This window comes from Vulpes lagopus, chromosome X (assembly GCF_018345385.1).
Source record: "Vulpes lagopus strain Blue_001 chromosome X, ASM1834538v1, whole genome shotgun sequence".
In the NCBI taxonomy this organism is placed as follows: domain Eukaryota; kingdom Metazoa; phylum Chordata; class Mammalia; order Carnivora; family Canidae; genus Vulpes; species Vulpes lagopus.
The window spans coordinates 117,944,882-117,968,514 of record NC_054848.1 but is presented as its reverse complement, the minus strand read 5'-3'; the positions used below and the strand labels follow the sequence as shown (position 1 = coordinate 117,968,514).

The following is a 23,633-nucleotide window of genomic DNA, read 5'->3' as shown; positions in this document are numbered from 1 at the left end:
CTGTCCATCTCTGTCCCTCTGACCACAAACACCCAGGTTGCTGAGATCCTCAGTGTGTGCAGCAGAGCTCCATGTTAGCAGCGGGTATTGTCCTGAGGCTGCAGAGATTTCATGACCATGAAAATCCAGCTGTGCTCAAGAACTGCCCTGGAAGGACACCTGGGTGGCTCAATGGTTGAGCATCTGCCTTTGGCTCAGGGCATGATACTGGGGTCCTGGGATCAAGTTCCGCATAGGGCTCCCTGTGAGGAGCCGCTTCTCACTCTGCCTGTGTCTCTGCCTCTCTCTCTGTGTCTCTCGTGAATGAATGAATAAATAAATAAGTAAATAAATAAATAATCTAGAAGGAAGAAGAAGAAGAAGAAGAAGAAGAAGAAGAAGAAGAAGAAGAAGAAGAAGAAGAAGAAGCACTACTGTCCTGACTGCTGGCTGCTGGCAGCAGTGGCACCCAGCTTGGCCAGACTCTATGCACACCCAGCAGGCCCCACCGGAGGAGTGGGCTCCTTCCGCATCATCCCCTTCAGAGACCACATGCATCTTCCCAGAGGATACATGTGTTCTTTACTGCGAAGAGGACTCATCTGGGAGAGTCGTTTCTGGAGCCTGGGACATATTTTTTCAGATCCCCTCAACTGGGGCAAACCCTTCATCTTCTGGGACAGCGTGGAATTTTGGAAACAGTCACGTCACTCAGAGCTAAGGGCAAAGAACAAGGTGTGCCACAGAGGAAGGAGGACTGATTTTGATCAAGCCCAAGTTGTGACTCTAAAGCAATCAATGTGAATTTTTGGCAAGGCTTACAAAGGGCTCTAAATGGCCATCTGCAAAGAGATGCCAAGCCCAGAAATGGTGTGAGCAATGGCAACTTCTCCCAAGTGAGGGCACAGGTGGCTGCTCCAAAGGTCTATCCTAAGAAAAAGCCTTCCGGCATCGAGGTCTACACTGATTAAAACCAAAGCAGTTACTCGCTAGTCACACTCTTTTAAAGGATGTTGGTAGGGCTCCTGAGGAGAAGGGGAGGAAGATACTTGCAACTACAACCCCCCTCTCTCTCCCTCCCAGGAACACAAACAAGAGTGAAATGGAGAGAAATTGAAAGTCACGCCCAACTGAATCTGGACTCTGGATGCCTCACCAAGAGGTTTTCCTTCTCTGACTCAGTTGTTGACCATAAAAGAGAAGCAAGAAATCTAAAGGGTGATGAGGCTGGACTTTAGAGATTGCCTTCTACGAGATGCCTGCCTGAAGGGCTGGCGATCTGGTGGACAGGCGGCTGGCCAACTGACTGCTCCATGTCTGCCATCCCGTCTGCCATCTCTGTGAGCAGGAACGCTGGCAGTCAAAGTCTGCAAACATCTACGTACTCAACTGGATGCCACATTCTCAATACACTGTTGGTGGGAGACAGCGAGGAGAAACAGAGAAGCCAGATTTCAACAATCCCTCCACCCCACCCCCCACCCCACACACACACCTGTGCACATCTCAGAATCCTAAACTAAATAGAAAGTTGACTTACTGAAAGTGGCTCGCCCTTGGAATCAATCGGAGAAGCCAAGGCCCTCTAGTTATGTGAAATGACATTACCTCAGAGCCCCGAGCTCCCAGTTCTCTGAACAGGAAGGAAGCAGACCCACGGCTCTATAAGAGCCATTTCCTCTCTGCTGTATTAATTTCAGAGATTAAGTAAGCCACTCCTCTGTGGACCCAATACACTGAGATAACAGCCATTGTGTTTGCTGCAACTCCTACTAACAGAGCTAATCTCGGTAGACTGGTGATATTGCAGGCTTTTTATGTCAAATTCAACTAACCAGTGGCTCTCATGGTCCCTTCTGTCATCCTGGCTCCTAGAACTACTACTGGAAGCCCTAACCCTTAGTTTCAGACACATAGATGATGTCTGGGCTCCAAGGGAGAAAAGGAGAAATTTGTTGAGCAGGTTTTTAAAAGGACACCAGAGCCAGAGAGTTGAATGGGAATCTCTTTCTGTGCCCTACTCGCTGGTTTCCTCTTCTCAGTGGCACTAGGAAGCTAATGCAATATGTCTAGTGCCCGTCAGTCCTACAGTCCTGGTTTCTGGTAAAAGAAAAAAAAAAAAGGCTTTTCTTCCCTCACACTCTTCCTTCTTTCTAGTTGAAGGGGGGCAGTGCAGAGATCACTAGGCTGGGATTCCAGATAGATCCTTGGACTATATTTCCTGCTCTTCCAGAAATTCGTAAGGGGCAAGGTTAGCTCATCTCCTACATCTTTTCTAGGTCAGCTTCTAGTTCCTTACATTTTGGGTTGGTTCCCTGCCAACGAGTTTGCACAGAGAATTTCAATAACACATCTTATGTTCAAGTTTAAGATTAGAAGCATTCAACACCCCCCTCCCCCCAATAGCCCATTGTCTGACCGATTCCTGGAGCTTTCTGGGCTCCTGACGATTTCCCACCACGGCGTAATGGGGAACCATGCTCTTGATTACAAGCCGACTTTTCCAGTCATCCATTGTTTGACCTGCAATTTTATTCTTGACTCTCCAAGGCGCTTCCCAAACGACCTAGACACAGGGCTTAGGGAGACAAAAAGTACACTGTCTTTCAGATATGAAGATGAGACCATTGACCCCGTGAATCACAGACTTTCACTCTGAGCACAGGTTTGGATGGAGTCAGCCACATTCCCTTTTATGTCTCTCTCCCCACCCCACCACCCTCATTGAGCCCCTTCCCACCCCCAGGGATGAGGAGCACTTCTGTGAAGCAGTTGGCTGGGATGAGATGGCAGTCCCTGGCCGTAGGGCAGAGTAGAATTCACTGCTGGAGAGCTGAAGGAGGGGTGGAGAAGAAGCCTGATGTAACTAAAATAACACTAGGCTTAAAGGCAGGGAATGTGGAACTTAGGTCTGGCTTTTTTGTGCGTGTGGTATGCAGTGAGATCGGGGAAAAGACTCCTCTGTTCTCTGACACAAATTTCCTATGTGAAAACCATGGTGGTTGGACCAGGTGATGGCTTAAGGACCCCTCCACTCTGCTAGAGGTAAGCCTTAAGGCCCACTGAAGAAGCAGCTCCCAACTCTTGGCCCCATAAACACCCAGCCAAGTGAGCTCACTAACAGTTTATAGCCTGACAGTCAGTGGGGGGAAGCAATGGGTGTTGGAAGGGGCTCATGGAACCCTGGTGTACTAGTTTACAAAAAGCTAACCAAGTAGATGGTGACCATGTCTACCCCAGTGTAAGCCTTCTGTGACAAATGAGCAGACCTGTGCTAAACCAAGTAAAGTTTTTTTTTTTCATTTCTTTTTGTCTTTCATGGTGTAGACATGAAATGAGAGCTCTGCTAAGGCATTCACATAGGAGGGAAGCTCTCCTTCTTGGAAATCCCCTCGGCTGCACAAAATCGGGCACTGAAATGTCAATGTCCAGACTTCCGCCTCTGGGAAAATGGAAATGTACTCTTCTCATTTCCCCACTGAATACAACTAAAACCTCTGGGCATTACATTTAAAACCAACATAAGATGACCCCAAAAAAGTGGAGAGAACAAGGGATTTTGGGACCTGAGGAATAATGTTGTAATGAGTTCTTTGGGTTTATGCCTCATAGACCTCAGACATGGACCTGAAGAAGCTGGCAACCCCAAAATGCCAATGGACACTGACAAAAAGTCTCCAATAAAACCCTACTCTCTTTAGCCAAAGGACCAGGAAAGGGGCAGTCAACCGAGGCAGAAAACTTTTATATAAGAACTGCTCTAACCCAGCTAAACACCACAGAAAAAAGTGTGGTCCCAACAAGTCCCAACATCAGAGGCCAAGTGGAGGCCTAGACTCCACCCCCACCTGGCAGTAATGATTTCTTTCTCCCTGCCCCCTCCCACCCAGGGTGGTATCAGAGGAGACCTAATAGAGGTTCAGGACCTTTGCCTCTGAACAGTGGTAATGAGTCCAGATACCATCATTGTCCATGTCAGTGGAGATCACATGGGGAACAGTAATGATGCACTCTTACCTATCCCAGCCAGGAATGGTATCAATGAAAGCCTAGTAGGGAGCTAGAACTGCTGGGCAGTAATGAAGCACCCCAACCTCCTTGGTGTCATTAAAGGCTAAGTGGAGAACCTGGCAGAAATGAGATGGTGCTCCATTTCCTGTCAAAGCATTGCCAGAGGAAGTCAGTTAAAACCGAAGATCTAAATAAGTGCTGAAATAGGGGAACTGTCAATCCAGAATCTTATACCTAGTGAAAATATGCTTCAGGTATGGAAGGGGAATCAAGAGATTCTGAGATAAAGGAAAACTAAGCGGATTTGTTAGTAACAGACCCCTCGTAAGAGGATGGATAAAGGACATTCTCTAACCAGAAAGGAAGTGATCAAAGAGGGAATTTTGGACACCACCAAGGAAGAATGAACAATGGAGAGAAAAAATATGGGTAAATCAAATAGACTTTCTTTCTCTCAAGCTTTCTAAATAATATCTTATGGCTGAAGCACCAATTATAACATTGCATGCTGCAGTTCTAAATGTTATGTGGAAGAAACACTTAATTACATTATAAATAGGGGAGGCTAAAGAGGTGGAAAGAGAGTTAATTTCCATACTTCACTCAAACTGGTAAAATATTGACATTAGTAGACTATTACAAGTTATTTATATAAGACACAATACCTAGAATAACTACTAAAAATTGCATACAAAAAGATGCTTGCAAGGACACTATACATGAATCAGCAAACAGAATTTCAAAAAATGTTCAAGTAGGGACTCCTGGGTGGCTCAGTGGTTGGGCATCTGCCTTCAGCTCAGGGCATGATCCTGGGGGCCCAGGATTGAGTCCCACAATAGGCTCCCCACTGGGAGCCTGCTTTTCCCTATGCCTGGGTCTCTGCCTCTCTTCCTGTGTCCCTCATGAATAAATAAATAAAATTAGAACAAAAAATAAAAATAAATTGGTAGCATTAAGCACTAACTACCAGTAGGTTTACTAAAATGAACATGATCTAGGGCATCTGGATGGCTCAGTTGATTAAGCAACTGACTTTAGCAAAGGTCATGATCTTGGGGTCCTGGGTTTGAGCCCTGCATTGGAATCCCTGCTCAGCAGCAAGTCTGCTTGTCCCTATCTCTCTTCCCCTTCTCCCACGTATGCACTCTCTCTCAAATCAATAAATAAAATCTTAAAAATATGAAAATGATTTAAATCTACCAATTAAAAGACAGACATTAGCATAGTGAATAAAAAAACATGATCCAACTATATGCTGTCTATGAGATGCTCATCTCAAATATAATGATATGAATAGTTTGAAAGTAAAAAAGACGAAAAAATATATATATCATGCCAATGTTAATAAAAAATAGTAATGAGGTAGCTCTGGTATTAGTAGACAGAGTAAACTTCAGAACAAAGAAAATCACTAGAGACAGAGAAGGGCATTACATAATGATAAAAGAGTCAATCCACCAAGAAGACACAATAATCCTAATTGTGCACACATCAAACAACAAAGTTGCATGACATATGAAGCAAAAATCAAAAGAACTGAAAGGAGAAATAGAAAAACTCACATTTAGAGTGGAGACTTCAACTTCCTCTCCCAACCACGGATAGAACTAGACAGAAAATCAATACAAAGAACTCAACATCATCATCTAAACAGGGTCTAATTGACTTTTATGGAACACTTCACCAAAAAAAAAAAAAAAAAACCCAGTAAAATTTGCATTTTTTTCAAGCACTCAAGGATATATACCAAGATAGATATATTTTAGACAATAAAACAATCTACAATTAAAGAATTGAGATAGTATGTGGTGTTTTCTCTGACCATAGTGAGATCAAATTAGGAAACAACAACAGAAAATCTCTAAACACTTGGAAACTAAACAACACACTTAAAAAAAACTTTCTGAGTCAAAAAGGAGGTCTTAATAGAAATTTTAAAATACATTGAACTCGGGGAACCTGGGTAGCTCAGTTGGTTAGGCATCTGACTCAACCTCAGCTCAGGTTTTGATGTCAGAGTCATTTGTTCAATACCCACGTTGAGCTCCATGCCCAGCATGGAGCCTACTTAAAAAAAAAATACATCAAACTGAATGAAAACGAAAATACAATATATCAAAATTTATAGGACACAGGTAAAGCTGAGAGGGAAATTTATAGTACTAAATGCTTACAATAGAAATGTGGGAGAAGTCTAAAAACAGTAAGTTTCTAATTAAGGAACCATGTAAAAGAAGAGTAAAATAAACCCAAAACAAAAAGAAGGAAGGAAATATAAAGAATAGATTTTGATGCTGGAATTATATCGAAAACAGAAAAAAAAATAGTGAAACCCAATGGAGGAAAGGTGGTTCTTAGGCAAAATAATAAAATTAATAAGCACCTAGAAAGACTGACAAAGAGGAAAGAGGGAAGACACAAATTACCAACATTGGAATAAAAAAGAGAATGTTATTAATGATTCTGTAGACATGTAAAGAATAATAAGGAAATACTACAAGTATCCATTTTAATTTGAAAATTAGGTGAAATGGGCCAATTATTCTAAAAGCACAAACTACAAAATTTACCCAATATAATTATTAACGAAATTAAATGTATAATTTTAAAAAACTCCAGAAAATGAGAATTCCAGGCTCAGACAGTTTCACTAGAATTATACCAATTGTTTAGAGAAGAATTAGCACCAATTCCACATAATCTCTTCAGAAAATAGAAGAGGAAGGGATACTTCCCTACTCACTGTGTTACCCTGATGGTAAAAATGAAAAATGTACAAAGAAGACTACAGACTAATATTTCTCATGCACATAAACAAAAATCTGTAACAAAGTTTTAGCAGTTTATGAGAAGAATTATACATTATGATCATGTCAGGTTTATTCTAGGGATGCATGGCTGATTTGGCATTCAAAAGTCAACACACATTATCCATCATATCAACAAGCAAAATAAAAAAAAATCATATGATCACCTCAAAACAATGTTGAAAAAGAACAAAATTCGAGGAGTCATACTTTCCAATTTTAAAACTTATTGCAGGGCAGCCCAGGCGGCTCAGCGGTTTAGCGCTGCCTTCAGCCCAGGGCCTGATCCTGGAGACCTGGGATCGAGCTCCACATCAGGCTCCCTGCATGGAGCCTGCTTCTACCTCTGCCTGTGTCTCTGCCTCTTTCTCTCTCTCTTCCTCTCTCTCTCTCTCTCTGTCTCATGAATAAATAAAATATTTTTAAAAAATAAAAATAAAACTTATTGCAAAACTACAGTAATCAAAACAGTGCTACTGGCATAAGGACAGAAATATATGCCAATGTAATAGACTTGAGAATCCAGAAATAAACCCATAAGTCTATGGCCAATTGATTTTCTAAAAGGGTGTTAAGACTATTCAGTGAAGGAAAGGATAGTCTCTTTAGCAAATGGTGCTGTGACAAATGGATAGTCCCATGCAAAGGAATGAAGTTGGACCCCTTACCTCACACAACATACAAAAATCAGCTCTAAAGAGATCAACCTAAACATAGGAGCTAAAACTATAAAACATGTAGTAGAAAATATAAGAAAAAATCTTTATAACATTGGATTTGGCAATGGAGTCTTAGACATGACACCAAAAGCATGAGCAACAAAAGAAAAAAATAGATAAATTGGACTTCAACAAAATAAAAAACTTTTGCACATCGAAGAACATTATCAAGAAAATAAAAAGACAGCCCACGGAATGAGAGAAAACTATTGAAAATCATATATCTGATAAGGAACTAATATTAATTAGAATGTATAAAGAACTCTTATAACGCAACAATGAAAAGACAAACAACATGATCTAAAAAATGGACAAAAGACTCGAATAGGGATTTTTCCAAAGAACAAATATTTATGGCCAAGAAGCTCATGTAAGGATGCTCAATACCATTAGGCTTTAGGGAACTGCAAATCAAAACCATGATATACCACCTCCCAATCATTAGCATAATTAAAGAAAGGAAAATAACAAGTACTGGCAAGAATGTGGCGAAATCGGAACCCTTATACATTCCTGATGAGAATTTAAATGTTACAGGTGCTGTGGAAAACAGTTTGGCAGTTCCTCAAAAAGTAAAATGTAGAATTACCATCTGACTTTGCAAATCCACTCCTAGGTATATATCCAAAAGAATCAAAAATAGAGACGCAAACACTTTTACACAACGTTCTTATGTGCATCATTCATGATAACCAAAAGGTGGTAATAACCCAAATGTCCATCAATGTATAAATGGATAAGCAAATTTTGGTATGAACATACCATGGACTGTTACTCTGCCATACAAAGGAATGAAGTACTGACAAAGCTGTGACATGGATGAACCTTGACAACATTACACTTAAAAGAATCCTGTCGTACGTAGTCTCATATTGTATGAAATTATATGAAATATCCAGGATAGGTAAAAGCAAAGAGACAGAAATCAGATTGGTGTTTGCTAGGGGCTGGGGGGAGGGGAGGATGGCAAATGACTGCTTAATGCATATGGAATTTTATTTTAGGGTGATGTAAATGTTTAGGACCTAGATTGAGGTGATGCTTTAGTAAGTTGTGAATGGATTAAATGACACTAAATTGTTATGCAACTTTCACCTTTAAAAAAACAGGAACAACAGTAAATACTGGCAACGATGGGAGAAACTGGATCACCCATGCATTGCTGGTGGCAATGAAAAAGTCACTCTGCAAAAAAAGTTACTGCAAAACTGTTTGGCGATTTAACAACTAAACACACAACCATTAGATGACCCAGCAATTGAACTCCCGGGTATTTATCCTAGAGGAATGAAGACTTGTGTCCATATAAAAATTTGCAAATGAGTGTTTAGAGTAGCTTTATTCCTAATAGCCAAACAAGGGAAACAACCCAGAAGTCCTTCAATGGATGAATGGTCAGACAAACTGGTACGTGTATACCATGGAATACTACTCAGCAATATAAAGATATGACTGTTGATCTATACAATAGCCTGGATGAATCGGCAGAGAATTATGCTGAGTGAAAAAAGTCAACCTCCCATATTTACATCCTGTGTAATTTCATTTATGTAACAATATCAAAATGACAAAACTATAGAAATGGACTGATTAGTGGTTGCCAATGGTTAAGGAAGGAGTGGGTGTGGGAAGGAAGTGGATGTATCCACAAGTGAGTAAGATGAGGGATACACGTGGTGATGGAAATGTCCTGTACCTTGACTGTACCAATGTCAGCCTCCTGGTTATAATATCGTACTATAGTTTTGCAAGATGTTATCATTAGAGGAAGTTGGCTAAAGGATACATGGGATCTATTTGGATTATTTTTTTTTCTAAAAAAAAATAAGATTTTATTTATTTATTCATGGGAGACACAGATCGAGAGGAAAAGACATAGGCAGAGGGAGAAGCAGGCTTCATTCAGGGAGCCCGATGTGGGACTCGATCCCAGACCCCGGGATCACGCCCTGAGCCAAAGGCAGATGCTCAACCGCTGAGCCACCCAGGTGCCCTATTTGGATTATTTCTTACAACTACATGTTCATTTACAATGATCTCAAAACAAAAAACTTCTATTAAAATCATACAATCATATAATTTGATGCAGAGAAAGCACTTCACAAAATTCAACATCCGATCATGATAAAAACTCTCAGAAAACCAGGAGTAGAGGAGAGCTCCCTCAACTTGATAAAGAATGTCTATAATAAACCTGCGGCTAACATCACATTTAATGATTAAAGAATAAATGCCTTCCTACAAGACTGTTAACAACAAGGCAAGGATGTCTACTCTTTTCACCTCTTATATCAAATCTATACGTTGTACATCTTAAATTCAAACAATGTTGAGTGTCAAATGTATCTCAATTTAAAAATCAAAAAACAAAACAAAACAAAAACAGTACTGGGAAGTTCTAGGTAGGCCATTAAAATAAGAAAATGAAATGAAAGGCATACATGTTTTTAAAAAAAAAAGAAGTAAAACTATCTCTATTTGCGCTTGACACAATTGTCTACATGGAAAGTCTTAAGAAACTTACAAAGAAACTCCTAGAACCAAGAAGAGAGTTCAGGAAAGTCTCAGTATACAAGATGAGTGAATAAAAATCAACAGCATTTATATGTACCATCAATGAATAAATGGACACTGGGATTAAAAATACAGTATCATTGGGGTGCCTGTGTGGCTCAGTCAGTCGGTTAAGCTCTGACTCTTACTTTCGGCTCAGGATGTGATCTCAGGGTCGAGAGAGCCTGCTTGGGATTCTCTCTCCCTCTCCTCCTGCCCCTCCCCCTTCCCTGCAAAATATAATACCATTTACTATTGCCCAAAAACTTGCCAGGTGAAAACCAAGCAAAACATACATGCTGTTTCTTCTATGCTGAAAACTATGCAACACTGATGAAAGAAATCAGAGAAAAGCTAAATGAATGGAAGAATATTCTGTGTTCATAGACTGGAAGACCCAAAATAGTAAAGATGTCAATTTTTCCCCAGTTAATGTACAGCTTTAACCAATTCCTATCAAAATCCCAGAAAGTTTTTTTTTTAAGATTTTACTTATTTATATGGGAAAGAGATAGAGATAGATAGAACATGAGCAAGGGGAAGGGCAGAAGGAGAAGGAGAGGGAGAAGTAGACTCCCTGCTTTATGGAGCCTGACTCAGGGCCCCATCCCAGGACCCTGAGATCAGGACCTGATTCGAAGTCTGACAATTAATTGCCCGAGCCACCTATGTGGCCCAAAATCTCAGCAAGATTTTTTGTAAATACAGATAGGATTACTCTAAAATAGATGGAATAATATTCCAAAATTAAATGGAAAGGCAAAGGAAGTAGAAGGGTGGAAAACCATTTTGAAAAAGAAGAGTAAAGTGGAAAGAATCAATCTACCCGGTTTTAAGACTTATAATATGGCTGCATTAATCAAGATTATAGTGGTATTGGCAGAGGGACAGACACACAGAGAACTGAAATAGATCAGAGAACCTAGAAAAAGACCTACACAAATATGTCTAACTGATTTTTGGCAAAAGTGCAAAAGCAATCCAGTACAGGGATAATAGCATTTTTTTTTTTTTGGATAATAGCATTTTTAACGAAGCGTTCTGAAGCAAGTGAACAACTGTAGGCCAAGAAAAAAAAAAAAAAAAGAACACCAACCTCAACTTTATCCCTTACACAAAAATTAACTCAAAATGGATGGACCATGGAGTTAAATTTAAGATGTCAAACTATACAAGTTTCCAGGAAAAAGGAGAAAATCTGTAGGATGTAAAGCTGGCAAAATGTTCTTTCTCAAATTTGATATCAAAAGCATGACCCATAAGAAGAAATATCGACAAGTCCGATCTTATTGAAAATAAAATCTTTTTTTCTGTGAAAGGTTCTGTGAATAGGATGAAAAAACAAGCTACGGACTGGGAGTAAAGATGTACAACTTCTGATAAAGGACTAGTATCTAGAATATATAAAGAATCTCAACACTCAATGGCAGGAAGACAAACCACTACCCAAGAGAAAATGGGAAAAAGACATGAAAAGACATTTTACTGTCAAGTTTCTGTGGATGGCAAAAAAGCACATTCAAAGATGTTCAATACCATTAACCATTAGAGAATTACAAATTAAAACCGCAACACGATACCACTACATACCTATCAGAACAGCTAATCTGAAAAAAAAAATGATCACAATAGCAAAAACAGGTGAGGATGTGGAGAAGCTGCTGGCAGGAATGTCAAATGGCAGAGACTCTCTTCTAAAAGTAAGCATGCAAGTGTCACAGGACCCAGCAATTGGGCTTTTATCCCAAAGAAATGAAAATGTATGTCCACACAAAAGAGCTGTAGTGAGACTCAAAACAAAACAAAACAAAACAAAACAAAAACCCAACAACAAACCCGTGGCAATAACAATTTCCTGGTTTTGATATTATACAACTGTGATATAAGGTATGACCACCGGGGCCTCTCTACCACGCTTCCAATTTCCCCTGAATCTGTAATTACTTCAAAATAAGAAGTGAACTGCTATTCAAAACGGATGTCAATGTCCAGATCTAGGGGGACACTGATTCTTCTCCTTGCTTCTGGGACATGTCCTAAGTAGCGATACTTTTTAAAGCAACGTACAGAAGTTTGTACAGATGTTTTTTATTCTTTCAAAAACAATCCCCACCCAAATCTTTCTTGAGTGTTTCGGGGGCCAAGCCCGAGGCCTTGGCTGTGACCTCACTCAAATATTAGGGTTTGGGGACAAAATGGCATACGATGTACAATGCACCCAAAGAAAACTGGGATTAAAAAAGAGAGAGAGACCCCATTTACCGTAGAGGCCACCATTAACTCCCTGGCCCGGCATCTGGAGCCCGTGCGGGGGACGGAGGCCCGGATCTTATTGCAGGGCTGGCAACACAAAACCTATCGACATCAGACAAGCTACCCATTCAGCTCTAAAGAAAAAAGGCAAAAAAAAAAAAAAAATGCCGCTTTTGCTTTTAAAGTCTCCACTCCACTGATTTCTTGTCCTGCCCCTTTGTGGCTCCCAGCAGCCAACGTAAAGGGGACAAGAAAGGGCGATGGCCGGAGCTTCCAGAACAAAGGCTTGATTCTCTGGGCTGCAGTAGCAGCTTACTGGCCCAGCAGCACATCAGCACACTTGGGTATTGGCTGGACCCAGGGCTGGGGAGCGCAGCCCATGGAGGAGGCACTGGCAGCTGGCCCCCGCCTGCAAATTGGGCCAAGTCAGAAGGGGTCTCCCTCGCCACCCAGCATACCAGCTTCGGGCCACGGTCTCAGTTCCCCTTTCCCTCTAGATGAACCTGGGCCTGGGAAACAGCCCTTGGGCAGACCTCTCTGTCTCCAGCAGGGCTCCGCTGCCTTTCCACCCCTGCCTAGGTTCTTCCTCCCTGGCAGTGCCCAGGAGCACCTGCTGGGGAAGCCTACCCACCTCAAGTAGAAAGAAACCAACTCCCAGCAATTGTTCCTTACCCAAGCACCTCCAGGACTGTAGGTGAACCCCAGAGCCATGTGCCACACCCACTTTGCATTTCATTCCCACAAATCCAGGTACATTCAACTTTGTGTTTCGTGCACATCTATGTTTGGCTCTCACACAGGAAGAAAACGCTCCCCATCCTCCAATACGTGGCTGCGCCAGGGAGATGCATCGCTCTCTGACTTTGTAGCCTGTGCCCGTGGGGATGAGCGTGGGACAAGAGGTGTCCTCAGACCTCAGCTTCAGAGCAGAGGCCTGTGGGCAGTCTCTCTTTCCCCCCTGGGCTCTAAGTACATACCTGGGAGCCCCTGGCCCCCCACATCCAGAGCTCTGAGGGCACACTGGTACCTCTGGGGTTATTGCTGGCTCACCCCTCCCCGCCTTAGCCGTGCCTCTAGCACCTGATCTCTTGCTTCCCAGGCCTGCGGACTCAGCCAGATGCCTGATGTCTACCTCCAAGTGACAGTTGCAGCCAGCTTTCCCTTGTGGCCACCTGGCTGTAGCCATGACAGAGGAAGGAAACCAGGAGCCAAGTTAAAGGCACTTGGCAAGGAAGGAAGGGGAGTGCGAGGGTATTGCTGGAGCAAACTCGCAGGCCTAAAATCTTCTTGAAAAGCATGATGAAGGGATGCCTGGGTGGGTCCAGTTGAGCGTCTGCCTTTGGCTCAGGGCATGACCCAGGGCTCCTGGGATCGAGTCCCATATCAGGCTCCCCGCAGCGAGCCTGCTTCTCCCTCTGCTTATGTATCTGCCTCTCTCTGTGTCTCTCATGAATAAATAAATACAATCTAAAAAAAGAAAAAGAAAAAGAAAAAGAAAAGCACAACGGAGTTCTGCTCCCTTCACCCCCACAATCCCTGCCAGTCTGGTCAGAAGCAGCCTTGGGCTTGGGACCCAAAGGTCCCCAGTGTGCCGTACTACGAAGCCCAGTTGAGTGCCTACTTCTCAGGCGTAGCGACAGACCTGAATGTGTCTCATCAGAACTGCTTCTTCCTCTGTGTCCCCTGGGTGGGGTGAGTGGGGTGAGGGTGAGGAGATAGGCACTGCTCAGCCATTCCCAAGGTGACCGCTGAGGCCATGACACCCCACTGAGAGGCTTCAGGGTGTTGGGCTGATTTTTGGTCAGGATTGAAGACATTCACTAGGAGAGCCCTCGGTTTTCAAGGGTGCAGTTCAGCCCCCAAAGCAAAGAAAGAGCCAAGAGACCTCCAGGTTTCAAATGGGCCTGCGGGTGAACACATCTGCAAGGTTGATGGGTAAACGGATTCAAATCTGTTTTCAAACATGTGCGCTAGTGCTATAGGTTGAATGGTGCCTCCCTCCCGTATTTCAGAAGGAGGCTTTGTTCGTAGACAGGGTCATTGCAGGTGTCAGGACTTAAGGTGAGGTCATCCTGGAGTGCGGTGGGCCCCTAATTCGGGGTGACTGGTGTCCTTATAGAAAGGGGAGGGAGAATGTCATGTGCAGACTGCAGTGACACTGCCATGAGCCAAGGAACCACCAAGCTCTACACGTAAAAGCAGGAACAGGTCCTTCTGTGGCCCCCTCAGAGGGAGTGCAGCACTCCTGACACCTTGATCTCAGACTTCTACCTTCCAGGGCAGTGAAGAAACAGGCGTGTGTGGTTGAAGCCACCCCATCTGTGGAATTTTGCTATGGCAGCCAACAAGCTCGGACACCAGGGACAAAAATGTTTGTGCGGGAGGGTGTAAGTGCCGGCAAGGATGGGCCTGGGTCCCCAGCAGAGTACACTCACTGGTTACTCTGAGCTTCTCGGCTCACTGGGTAAAAGGTGATGTCTCCTTAGGATGACTAAGTGCTGGAGTGTACAGAGCCCAGGACAGTCTTTGGCTCTCGGCACTTGGAGAACCCCCAGTTCTGGACTCTTATTTCTCTGCCCACCCGCCTAATCTGAAGCCAGGGGTCATCCTACCTCTCCCAAGTGGCTCTGAACTGGAGCACCTGATCCCATGCTTTGCTCATGGCAAACAGTTTGTACAATTGTGTAGACAAATTGTGGCGGGGAGCAGGGTGGGGAGCGCAGGTGGGAATGGAAGAGAAGCAAGGACCCGAAGAGAAGGAAGCTCCTCGGGTGAAGAGTCCCGTGGCTGGACGGCTGGCTGCATACAGACCAGGGAGCTAAGGCCACTCGTCCCCTCCAGACTTCCAGGCCGGATGGACGGTGGGAAGAAGTGTGGGGCTGCTGGTAGGCGGAGAGCACCGCACGAAGAACAGATCTAGGGGCTCACTGCCATTAGTCACGGCCACCTCGGGCGCTGATCACAGCAGGTCACCCTGATCTGGAAGGTACTGCTAACTGTTCATAATTACTATCTTCCACTAACAATCTTGGTGTTAAGCTGTGCGTCAGTCAAGTCGGATGCCCTGGTCCAGCAGGATTCAGACCTGGCAGGGGCAGCAGAACCTGGGCTAGGGACAGGCAGATCAAGGGTTAGAGACCAGACTTCCTTTCCTTTTTTAAATTTTTTTTTCTTTTTTTAAACTTGTTTTGAATTTTTTGTCATTTAAATTCAATTTGGCAACATACAGTGTTTAACACCCAGTTTTCAATATCAGTACAGGCAGGACTTTGGAGCCCATGGACAGGCCCTGAAGCAGGAAGGCCAGCTCCTCAGTCATGAGTTGTGGGGCTCTGGAAAAGCTGCTTAACCTTTAGGACTCAGGTTCCTCATATGTAATATGCAAAGTTCTCTACAGAAATATAACAGCTACCCATGGGCACCCACCATGAGCCAGACATCAGGCTTGGCAATTTACACAGCATCTCATGGCTATCTCCAACATCCCTACAAGATACACATGAGGAACTCCCTTTGTGTCCCCATCACCCACGGCAGGGAGTATTTGTCTAACATCAGGCTCCCCTGTGGTCTGTGAGCTCTCCGAGGGCAGGGAGCAGGCCTTACATGAGGCTGCAGCTCTCGAGGTCAGAGCACACACAGGGTGGATGGATCTGTTGGATGGATCCACAAAGTGGGTTCAAGCCTGGGTGGAAGGCTGGACTACAACCCTCGACAGCAGTCCCTCAGCCTAGAGCCTTGAAAACTCGGTGCGTTGGAGCCCACGTGTCCTCAGGAACGCCTAGCACATTCTTCATTCTGTGCATTTAAAAGGACTGCTTTGACAGCATGAAGAGCTGCAAGGCAGGTAATTATAGGCCCGTGCTAATAAATAGATCAATATCCCAAAACACCACTTTTACTTTTTCAAAGTTGATTTTCAAAAGCCCCAAGTGATGTGGAAAAACTGGGATCCTCAAATACTGCCGGTGGGAATGCAAAATAGTGCAGCCACTCTGGCAAAGGGCTTGGCGGTTGCTGAGCAAGTTAAACACAAAGTAGCTACAGGATCCAGCAATTCCGCTCTTGGGTGTATATCCAAGAGAACTGAAAACATGGCCACACAATAACCTGTGCAGGAATGTTCACCGTAGCACTATTCATATTAGCCAAGAGGTCTACACAACCCCAGTGTCCACCAACTGGTGAATGGAGAATGTGGTCCATTTGTTAGATGGGATGTTATCCAATCACAGAAAGGAGCGACACATATATGTTATATATAACATATAACACATGTTATAACACGGAGGAACCGTGAAGTCCTGATGCTAAGTGAAAGATGCCAGGAGCAGGAGACCACCGCGTATCCTATGATTCCGTTTATAGAAAATGTCCAAAATAGACAAGTCCACAGAGAAAGAAAGTAGATGTGTGCTTGCCCAGGGCTGTGGGGAGAGGAGAGGATGTGGAGTGAGGGACACCAGGTTTCTTTTGAGGGTGACAAAAAAGTTCTAGAATTAATGGTGAGGACGGTTACACGTGTCTGTGAATACACTAAAACTCATGCACTTGTATGCTTTCAGAATGAATTATGTGCTGTGTGAATTATATACAATCAAGCTTTTTTTCTACATATAAAGCCCAAAATGTTATCACTCCTTAATCTAACTTGGGGTTTTAGAACGATGTTCCTTTTAGACAAAGGATGAATCATCTTGCTAAGTGTGTGGAGGAAAGAAACTTTATATCTTCTACTCTTTTTTTTAAGTTTTTATTTTAACTGTAATATTTGTTTCAGGTATACGATATGGTGAGTCAACACTTCCTTACGTCACCCCACCCCGTGCTCATCACAACATGCGTGCTTCTTAATCCCCACCACCTGTTTCACCCATCCCCACCCCCAGTCACTTCCCCTCTTGTGCCCATCAGTGTGTTCTCTAGAGTTACGAGTGTTTCTTTGTCTGTCTGTCTGTCTCTCTTTTTTCCCTTTGGTCATTTGTTTTGTTTCTTAAATTCCACATATTGTGAAATCATATGGAATTTGTCTTTCTCTGATTTCACTTCACACGATACCTTCTAGCTCCATCCATGTCGCTGCAAATGGCAAGATTTCATCCTTTGTTATGGCTGAGTAACATCCCACTGCATATACACACCACCTCTTCTTTGTCCCTTCTTCTATCCTCTACTCCTAGTAAGACTGGCTCCTTGTGGAATGTGATGTCAATGGGCCTTTTCTCCTGTTGCTGGTGACCTTTCCCCAGTGACCCACATCATTAGTAAAAAAATAAAAACAAAAACAAAAAATTAACCAAGTTGATTTGGAAGTGATCGCTCAACCTCTGGTTGATTATACTTTTGACACGACCCTGCTGCTCCCCAAGAACTCCCCACTCTGCCTCCTTTTGGCTTTGGGATATCATGCCACTGATGTTAAAAATGCCCTCCTCGACCATAAATCTGCCCCTCACCCCACGTCTAGGTGTCATGTGCCATTCAGTGACAAATCTGCTTGGGGCTGGGGCTTCCTGGCAGGTACAAATGTCCTGAGGTCTTACATGGAGGGCCCAGATGGCAAAGTCCTGCTTCAAGGAGCTAAGACTTGTTCAGACCAACCAGTTAGCTGAGAGCCCTGTTTCTCCATTGGAGAAACCCTCCCTGCAGTGGATTTGACTCTGAGACTGAGCAGTGCATGAGAGCCACCCATCACAGCAAATGGAGAACCGAGTTTTCTGGAACATGAGGACACCAAGAAATTAGGGCAGACCAAGACAGTCTTAACGGCCGTGATGACAATGCTGATCTTGTCACATGACTGGCTGCAGCAGGACTAGCCTGAGAGTTGATATGAGGCCAAGTTTTGTCAAGGCCTCATTTTTTTTTTTTTTTTACTGGACTTGTTTGGCATTATCTTTTCCTGTTGCACACATTACACACTTTGAGAACTGAAAGAAGCCCTGGGATTTAGCATAGTGGTCCAGAGGCCAGGCTCACTACATGCTGGCTCTTCCATGTGTTGAACACCTAGAAAGCCGAGTTTCCCTAAGCTTCTCCATAGTCGACCACTAAATCTGGGGTGGGTGTTGGAGGGTGATGGGAAACCGCTCTGGTGTCGTCCGAGAGGCCAGACCATCCCGCTTCTAGGTTGTTACATGAACATGTGCACACGCAGAAACAGCTGCACACAGTTGTACATGCGCACAGAAACACACAGACACACTCACACATGGTCACGCATGCGCACACACACATAGGGATGCTGGCACCTATACATACAGAAACACACACAGGCACAGGTGCACACATCCGCATGTGCATATGGAGCAGAGATACGCAGACATGGACACATGTGCACAGAAACACATAGATACACATGCACACACACATATGTACACACACACAGATTTCCCCCCATCCCTGGCCCAGGGAAAGCGCTCTGTCTCTAAGCTGCGGATGCCCCCCGGCAGTATTGGTGGGTGCCTGGCCCTTCCACCTGCCAGCTGTGTCCAGCAGTGGCGCTTCCAGCGGTGGCCGGCGGAGGGAAGAGAAGCGCGGCTGCCACCCCCGCCCCCCAGCCCCGGCCCTGCCTGCCACTTGCCTGAAGGCACACACTCAAGCAAGGTTCATTTCCCCCTGAAATGACAGCAAAAACAGTGCTGTCCGTGGACTTGTCCTCCAAGCGTAACTGGCCTAGGTGCCAGCCGTAACCACAGCCAAACCCGGCACGTGAAGGTATGCAGCATGCTGTGAGCTGGTGGCCCAGGAGACATCACAGGCGGAACAGGGGAGCCGGGGGACCCGGGTTCCACGTTCTTTTTTTTTTTATTTTTTTTCCACGTTCTTCCTACAAAAATCGCTGGACCTCCGTGAGCCTCAGGCTCCTCATCTGCAAAATGGGATTGATGCCCTTTGCTCTTCAGATGAGAGCCCGGGGGTCGGAGGGACCGGGGACGGGGGCGAGGCAGCCCCTTTGTACGATGCCCGAAATGGAGCAAGCCACTGTGCTGAAAGAAGCCGTGTCTTTTTGTGCCCCCTCTTCTATAGTAGAGCTCGCCTGCAATCCTAGAATGTTAGCACTGAGAGGGGAAGCTAGAGATTATAGTTACAGAGAGGGAAACCGAGGCAGAGCTTTGTCTAGGATCACGGGATTGACAAGCAGGGGGAGCAGACACTGAATCCCAAGTCAGGGCACCACAGCAGCCTCCCAGGCCATCCACGACCCTGTCTCTCTCCCGAGTGTGACCCTGCCGGCCAAGGCCGATGGGCAAGCCTCTTCACGCCTCTAGGTTTCACCTGCTCTCGACACCCTAATGAGTCTGGCCTGAGGACCCTATGAGGCTGGGCAGCCGGCACCACCTTTATCTACATCCACTGTCCTCTACGGCCGTCCACCTGTTCTGACTTCCCAGCCAGAGCTCCGGGAGACACCATAGGTCGGCTCCAGACTCCCAGTGGGGCTGGGAGGAGCTTGGGGGTCCTCTCTTTCTGCATTAAACCCAAGACTTGTGGAATCCCCACCAACACCCCCCTAATTCTAAGCAAGGCAACGTGGGGATCAGAGCCTTAGACCACTAATTAGGACAACGCTCAAGAATTCTTCATCCCCTTCAGAGCCCGAAGTGCTCTAAAGAGAAAGTGGGAGGAGACAAGGCCACAGCTAAGAGGAAACATGGGCACTTGTCATCGGGCATGGTGAGGAGGTGTCCCCGTACGTCTGCACCCATGGTCCAGCTCCATCTCTACTGTGGTGGGTCCAGCTGAGAAACCTACCTAAGGAGGTGGATAGATAATGGGAGGGAGGGGGACTTAGTCAGTGGCCTGTAGGAACAGTGAGAGTTAAAAGAAGAAACAGAAGAGTCATTTCTTTCAAAATAAAGACTATTATTAGGCCAGAAAAGATCTGTGGAGAGCTCACGCTTAAGTTGTCTTCGTTAACACATTCCACTCTTTTTTTTTTAAGATTTTATTTATTTATTCATGAGAGATGCCGAGAGAGGGGCAGAGACACAGGCAGAGGGAGAAGCAGGCTCCCTGCGGGAAGCCTGATGCGGGACTCGATCCCAGGACCCCGGGATCATGACCTGAGCTGGGGGCAGACGCTCAACCGCTGAGCCACCCAGGCGCCCCCACATTCCACTCTTCAGATAGATTGAAGAATAGGACAGAAAAACCCCCCACAGTGTTGCACTCACAGACCACATGTAGAAATCTCATTTGGTGGGAGAAAAATGTGCTTTCAGGACTTATGATGATGAAATGAATTCTCTCTGTTCTTGGAAATGCTTCTTTGCAAATATTTTTGATATTATTTCACAAATGAAAGAAAACAGGCAAGGCTGCTACCCCCGGCGTTGGAGGAAACAATCTAATTTTCAAGATACTTATCACGACTTGGCAACAATGGCTCTGGTTTCCAAAGAAAGTGGGAAAATTGCTGTGCATTTCGGAAATGGTTCCCAGACACTTCCCTCCGAGGACACGGTCACCAAGACGCATAGGAGCCAGCGTGACGGATGCATGCAGTCAGCAGCCACTCGCCAGACGGCGTGATAAGCAGGCAAGGGCAACGTCCACCCAAGCCAGCTTCTGGCCTCCCAGAGAGCTGAGGGGGAAAATCGCTTTCGTGGGCTGCCCTGCTCGATCACAAGAGTGAATCCCCCCAGTCCAGACTCCCCAAGTTGATTTCTGTTGCTAGTCCCATGCCACGATCGCTGCCTTAGCCAACACGAAGCCGCACCACCGTGACCTGCCAATGGAGAGGGGAGCCCGAGCAGACCTCAGATGCAAGGCCCTTGACACATCCCAGAAGCCCAAATGCTGAGACCTGAGCACATAAGCATCTTTTCTTGATCAAAACTGTTTTGCCTGAGACAGAAAAAAACAAACCCGTGCCGTCGGCTGGGGCTTAAAACTGTGGAGGCCGCACGCGCCGCTGTGCGCTAGTTCCCCAGGAGGACCAAGTTTCAGGATAATGACTCGAGCCCTGCTTCAGGCTTAGGCTACCCTGCTCAGGGGCCCCAGCTGCTCCGCTCACCTGAGGAGGCATCCTGAGCCAGCCAGGAGGCATGCAGCTCTAGCTTCTTCTGAACCCCACTCTACCCCCTGCATTTGTTCCCTCTGGACTGACCTCTTCCCAACCCGAATCAGCACCACCTCCACAGCTTCATGAAGTCCTTGCTCTAATTCCTTCAAGGGGAGATATTAAGTGCAGTTTGGGATCAAACGCAAATGTGTGTTTCTGGAGTTTAATGGGTTCAAACGGTTATAGCTTGGAAGGCATGCCGCTAGGGCACAGTACAGAGCCACAGAGCCCCAGGCTCTTCAGTGGTGTGTCACCAAGTTCGGTCCTTCAAGTGTGCATGTAGTTGGTTAGGAATTCAGAAACACGCCAAACAAACACTTCTGTGCCAAGACTTTGCAGTTCATTCATCCCATCAGCTGTCCATTTATTCATCTAAGCAAGCTGCCTATGTCATCCTGATTCATCCTTCCTCTTTTTTCTTATACAAAAAAAAAAAAAAAAAAAAGGATGGGGGAGTTGTACAGAAGGTAGATGAAAAGAGACAAACTTCGTTTTCTACTGCAACAAAGTTAAGGTACAGTAAAGTCCAGGTAGCCATATAACCTTGGTGTGTCCAAAAGGCATTGTCTTAATAATATTTGCCTTTTAAAATGGTTAAGAAGCCTCTGGTGGTTTCTGAAATTCATTTCATATCCATTTCAGAATTGCTGCTTTTCTTTGCTTTTTGCTTTTTTAAAAAAAGATTTATTTATTTCAGAGACAGAGAGAAAAAAGGGGGGGCAGAGGGAGAGAATCGTCAAGCAGACTCCCCACTGAGGCAGAACACAACGTGGGGGCTGCATCCCACAACCCAGGAGATCACGACTGAGCCAAAACTTAGACTCAGACGCTCAACCCACGGAGCCACTCAGGTGCCCTGAAGAAATTGCTTTTTATGAGAGAGTATCTCTGCTGAGTTTCTCTGGGGTATCCGAAGTTAAAGAGGGAGGAGCCCGTCCATTTACAAAGGCTGATAGGGTCTCTGCTTCCCAATAAAATGTTTTCCAACTCTTGAAGCATCTGTCAACATACTCAGAAGAATGGGAACGAAATGAACCCAAGGCTCGGTAGTCAGAGTCCTGCCTGCAAAAGCTCAGGAGTTGGAATCTGGAGCCCTGGGTTCAAGTCCCAGCTTCGGACGTTGCTGGCTGCATGCATCTAACTGTGAGCCCCGTTATCCATCTGTCTCTCCAGCCACCATGCTGGCCACCCTGCTTGTCTATACCCCCGATGTGAACTGAATTCCAAGCTCCAGGGGCCAATGTGGCAGCACCTCCACCATCGCACCTGACGGGCCAACGTGGGCACCGCAGCCTAAGATCCTGGTGACACTGCTGGCAGGTCCAGCTCACTGCTAATTACGCTGAGGTCATGGTCAATTAAAAAGTCCCTAGTTTTTTGCAAGCCTTGGTTCCCTCATTCTACACTTGGGCAGATGGATCCACAACTCAAACGTTGGACCTGCCATTTGTCTGTTAAATTTCCCATGACAATTTCAGGCTCGTGAAGGTCTCTTGAGATCCCAAGTTCATGCTACGGGGACTTCATCACCCTCTCGGATGATGGCAGGGGCAAAGGGCAGATCTGGGGTTCACTGAGGAATAAGTGAAACTGGCCAATGGAGAGCCTGGGGACTTGCCTCTAGACTTCCTTCCCCGAGGGAGTACATTCATCCATTACCCCTGGCCTTGGGATTCAGTCCTTTAATTGGTTACACAATCACATAACTGGGCTGTAAACAAGGATTTCACAACAGACGCTGCCAAATGCTTTGCTGAGGTTTAAAAACACTTGCTTGCTTTTCTCTGACCTACCTGCCCAGTAAGCAATTCCAACCGAAAAGGAGCCTATTCTAGCACAACGAGCTGCTCCTAATAAACCCATGTGGCTCCGAGGCAGTGTGTGTGGGGGTCCCCACTCCTTCTGCTTTTGTCTCGCACTCACTTTTTTGTTGGCTTCCTTTCCTCACTCACTTTCCCTAATAGCACGTTCTACGGTTTTTCCAGGAAGCCACACCACGCTAACTATAGCTTCACAAGAGATCCAGCATGGGGAACTTCTTTTCTGGCAGTTTGGAAGCATGTGCCCATCTGGTGGTTTATGGTTCCTCTTTGCAGTTGAGTGTGTGTCCTTAAAGGTCCATGATGAGGGTTCACGGGCTTGTTAGCAAGTGTTCTCCCCTCTGCACCTGGCCAGTCGGCCCCCCGGCTCACAATCCCCTCATCTGTCCTGGTCTCCAAGTCTAGCAGAGCCCATGGATCT

At 45.2% G+C, this 23,633-nt stretch overlaps 1 protein-coding gene across 5 annotated transcripts in view; it reads right to left on the bottom strand.

Moving 5' to 3' along the window:
- Positions 1-23,633, bottom strand: part of LOC121482971 (mastermind-like domain-containing protein 1) — a 119,527-nt gene that overhangs the window by 56,025 nt on the left and 39,869 nt on the right. For 3 of the 5 annotated variants that reach the window (XM_041741152.1, XM_041741150.1, XM_041741153.1), the window contains exon 2: positions 2,399-2,557. The exons of 1 other annotated variant lie outside the window; for it this stretch is intronic. In XM_041741152.1, coding sequence (XP_041597086.1) covers positions 2,399-2,494 — 96 coding nt within the window. In that variant the 5' untranslated portion in view covers positions 2,495-2,557. Of the gene's footprint in view, positions 1-2,398; positions 2,558-5,555; positions 5,601-23,633 lie in introns of all 5 variants that reach the window. One more of the 5 variants, XM_041741151.1, reaches the window with a different exon arrangement.